This window comes from Octodon degus, unplaced genomic scaffold (assembly GCF_000260255.1).
Source record: "Octodon degus isolate 3935 unplaced genomic scaffold, OctDeg1.0 scaffold00126, whole genome shotgun sequence".
Classification (NCBI taxonomy): Eukaryota; Metazoa; Chordata; class Mammalia; order Rodentia; family Octodontidae; genus Octodon; species Octodon degus.
In genome coordinates, this window is record NW_004524702.1 from 3,732,951 (window position 1) to 3,737,191 (window position 4,241).

The following is a 4,241-nucleotide window of genomic DNA, read 5'->3' on the forward strand; positions in this document are numbered from 1 at the left end:
TAAGGAGATGCCAGGCGGATCTGCTTGCTGAGGGGCACACAGAGTGCCCCCCTGTGAAAGCAGGCGTGGGAAAGAGCAGCCGACGGGGTCCTGAAGGGGTTGGCCATTTGCGACCTGTAGAACCCAAGGGCACAGCCCAGTTTGACCTGCTATGGACAGACCTGTGATCCCCAGTGGGTCAGCCCTGCCTATGCCCCTGGAATAGCCAGTGCCCCCGCCAAGGGTTGGGCGCTGTTCCTGCTGCAGCTATGTCTGTCTGTCCATCCGTCTGTCCGTCTAAGCCCCCCCGTGCTTTCTGCCCCTCCCTGCAGCTGACCCCTTCCCTGTGCTCCAGCTGTCAGCCCCTGTGCCATCCTCACCTGGACCCTCTCTTCCCCTCCACAGATCAACAACAAAGCCTGCGGCCAGATCCCTGTGCCACAGCAGGTGGCCAGAGACCAGGACCGGGTCCAAGAGCTGGTTCTGCAGAGCGAGCTGGGCGCCCGGCTGCTGCGCGGGCGGAGCATCCAGAAGGCCTTTCTGTCCCCCAGGACAGCCCTCATCAACTTCCTGGTGCAGGAGTGACAGCGGGCGATCCTGGGTTGGGGCACTCAGCTTTGTTCTGGACAGGCTGGAGTCATGAGGCTGCAGGGCGAGACCCAGCATAGGGAGAAGGTGAGCGGACGTGGCAGTGCCCCAGCCCCGAGCCCTGCCTGGGAGGCACAGCCGCCCAGCCCCAGGTGAAGACACAGGAGGGTACAGGACGGAGCAGCACGGGGCTGGGCAAGTGCCCGGGGCTCCAGGTCCTGTGGTGGTGCCCCTTGCTGTGTCCCCAGAGCTGAGGTAGCCTGAAGAACCTTGCTGCTCAGGAGCGGTGTGCTTGCCACTGTGACCCACCAGGAGCTTCTCGGGCAGCCAGCGGTGTCCCCGCCTCCCAGCTACTGAAAACAGCTGTCAGGGTCAGTCAGTGTCCAGGGCGTGGCTGTGCACCCAGGACCAGAAGACATGCCGCTGATCCACACACCAGGGGTGCCGGCACTGCCGCCACCTGCTCACAGGCCTCTCCTCCCGCCCCAGCTGGACGCCAGCTGACCAGACACGGACACGCAGCAGACGCTAGAAAGAGCCTCGCTGCTCCCAGGGCCGTCCCAGCCACTGCCAGGCAGTGACATTGGCTGCACAAAGAGGTGGAACTAGCTGCTGCCCAGTGCCAGCCCAAAGGACTGGGCCCCCGATACAGTGCCCACACCATCCACATGGCCCCAGAGCCAAGTATGACAGTGAGTGTGCAGCTGCCGGCTGTCACCTCCAGTGTCCAAGCCACTGCAGAGTGGCTGCTGGGGACAGCCAGGAACAAACTCCACTCTAGGAAGAGGCCAGTTCTGGTCTCACGTGCCGTTGGCAACAAGGTGCTCTTACCGGAACTGCCTAAGCCACTGGCGCATCTTTGCTGGACGGCCTGGGGCGGGGTGGAGGTGGTGTCAGGTCTGCCGGACCTCTGCTGTTCTGTTCTCTGAAGCAGTGCTGCTGCAGTGCCCAGAGCCCAACAGTAGGCACCGTGCTTGGGGAGCTATGGTCTCAGGATCACCGTCCTCCGTCTGCTCTAGGGGCTGCTCGGGGACTCACGGAGCCCCCCAGCACCATCAGAAGTGTGGGCAAAAAAAAGACCACACTGGCTTTGGGCTGGGGAGATGGCTTAGTGGAAAAAGTGCTTTCCTGGCAAGCACAAGGTCGTGAGTTCAATCCCCAGGTACCACCAAAAAAAGCATGGGCTGCAGCTGCCCCTCAGGAGCATCACAGGGAGCTGGGGATCATCTGCCGCTCCACAGGGATACCTGAGCCCTGGGTTCTTCACACGGGCTCGAGCGCAGTGCCATGCCCATCCCCGGAAATGTGGGATTGTAGTTTATTTGGGCTGGAATGTGGCTTGGGCAGCAGGAGCCCTGAAACCTCTGCAGGCGGGGCTGGGGTGTCGCTGCGTGTGCCCGGGCCCAGGTCTGATCCCTGTACCTCACATAAATCTCCATGTGGTCCTTGTGGGCAGTGGAACCCAAGGAGCCCTGGATCCAGGGTGCCTTGCAGCCCAACCCAGGACCGAGACCTGATTAGGTGTTGCAAAGGAGTGGACCAGAAGGGAAGCCAGGCCCAGGACCCCAAGGTGGGCCGCACAGTGTTCCGTGAGCCAACCTGGGCAGACAGTCACCTTGCATGTGGGAGCAGAGGCGGATTAAGGAGAAATAAATGTGGGTGTTTGGCATGAAGAGAAGAAGATGGTGTTTTTCTTGATTGTCTTTTCATAGGGCGAGTATCACGGTTGCGCCCAGCCATCCCCTTCCCCAGTGCCCATGTGGCCAATTGCCGTGTCTGCCACACCCATTGCCACGGTGAGGGGAGCCCTGGGCAGGCTTCAGGAAAGGGCAGCAGCAGTACCTGCTGCGGGCGCAGGGCCTTGGTAGAGGGCAAAGCCCAGGGCCGGGGTCCTGGGTCCTGCCCAGCCCCGGAAGCCCCGGCTCATGGGGTGACCAGTTTATTTCTGGTTGGGGACATGATTCTGAGGAGGGGGGTGTGCAAGGCTGAGGCTGCCTCAGCAGAAGTCTTCTGGAGAATGCAGAGCTGAGGGCCAGGATGGTGAGTGGGCGGCGTGGCCAACACGGGCCAAGAAATCGAGCCGGGGAGCTGGCTCAGTGGAATAAGCGCTTGCCTGGCAAGCGCAAGGGCCCAAATTCAATCCCCAATTCTGCCAAAAGAAAAAGAAATCCGCGCGGTGGGAGGAAGGGGCTACAGCACCTGGGCTTCAGTTGTTTGGTTTCTTGTGCTACTGGGTCAATCCCAGGGTGGCTCTCCCACGAGCTACATCCCCAGCCATCACCCTCAATTTTAAGTTTTGAGAACAGCAGGACTTGAACTTTGGATCCTGCAGCCTCGGCCTCCCAAAGTGCACTGCTGTGCCTGGCTTAAAAGTAGGTTTTCAAAAATGTAATAGAGGGGCCAGGGAGATGGCTCAGTGGAATAAGCGCTTGCCTGGCAAATGCAAGGGCCTGAGTTCACTCCCTGGTTCCACAAGACAAAACAAAAAAACCCAAAAACATAATGAGAAAAAACCTTAGGGAAATTTTTCTCATGAATAAAACGACACACATACAATGGATCCCAACCATAATTTTTAAAAGATTTCAGCCCTCTACAGAGGAAGACGATGGGAGGAAATTTGCCCCTGGATCTCTGGCGAGGCCTTAAAGTCATTCCTGCCTCCATTTACTTTCTACATTTTCTAGTGTGTACAGGCCACACATAGGCCAGGGACAGGGAGACATCGGGACACTTTTGAAGGCTTTGGTGGCCTGAGAATGTCTCAAGTGGTCTCTTCTCCCCCCAGCTGGGGTGTCTGACCTGGGCCTCTCCTGTGTGGAGTACGGAGAAATACAAAGCAGCACCTCAGAGAAGCAGCCTTGCCTGGCTGTGCGGCCTGGGCAGATGGTAGCTGTGCTGCAGAGCCCTGGGGTCTTGCAGCCGCAACAGGAGAAGGATGTCCCTACAGGAACTCCCAGATCCCAGGGTGGCCATCAAAGCCTGGAAGACCCAACCGGAAGCTGGAGCGCCTGGCTGGTATGGGGGAGGGAGGTGACCCTCTGGACCCCGCATGAAGTGACGTCACATCGGCCTCCAGGCTGCGTCAGCACAGGTCAGTGCGCCTCACGCCAGACCCTCACGCCAGACCATCACCTGGTACAGCCCAGGTGATGCAAGACCTCCAAATGACAAAGGGAAAGTGAGTGGCACGCCAACCTCCCAGATGCCCGATACGCCGAGTTTGTGCTCCCTGAAATCAGAGAATGAATTCTAAGGTGCAGTGGGGCTGAAGATTGGGAAATTGTATTGAGGGAAAGGTGGCTCCTGCGAGACGGGAGAGGGCTGGAGTGGCGTGGCAGCGAGCCAGCTTCTCGGAAGGCTGATGGAGCAACCTCACAAGGGAGTGTAAGTCACAAGTGAGCACCGTGTGGGACAAGTGATCAGCAGGATCACACAGGTGACGCTGAGTCTGAGGAAGCGTCCTGGCACGCCTGTGCACAGGCAGAACAAGGAGCTTGCCTGGGAGAGAGGGTCAGGCGGGCCTGCTCACCCACCAGGTGATGGTGTCTGTCGGGACCTCAGTGGCCAGGTGGTACCGACTGGTCCATTGCCTATCTCCTGGGGAGGCATGCAGGCCTGGTCAGTCCATCCTTGTCTTGAGGCCTGGCATTTGACATGTGCGCCTCTGGCCG

The 4,241-nt window shown here is 59.4% G+C and overlaps 2 protein-coding genes across 6 annotated transcripts in view; one reads left to right on the forward strand and one right to left on the reverse strand.

Annotated features, from left to right (window-relative positions):
• Lars2 (leucyl-tRNA synthetase 2, mitochondrial) overlaps positions 1 to 1,709 on the forward strand; it is a 116,527-nt gene extending 114,818 nt beyond the window's left edge. For all 5 annotated transcript variants that reach the window (XM_004640671.2, XM_023700703.1, XM_023700704.1 and 2 more), the window contains one exon: positions 385 to 1,709. In XM_004640671.2, the coding sequence (XP_004640728.1) occupies positions 385 to 564 (180 nt within the window). In that variant the 3' untranslated portion in view covers positions 565 to 1,709. The remainder of the gene's footprint in view (positions 1 to 384) is intronic.
• Positions 1 to 2,418, reverse strand: part of LOC101565149 (galectin-3-like) — an 18,337-nt gene extending 15,919 nt beyond the window's left edge. Inside the window, exon 1 of the mRNA XM_004640670.2 lies at positions 2,410 to 2,418. The gene's annotated coding sequence lies outside the window, so the exon portion shown is untranslated. The remainder of the gene's footprint in view (positions 1 to 2,409) is intronic.
• Between the last annotated feature and the right edge of the window lie 1,823 nt (positions 2,419 to 4,241).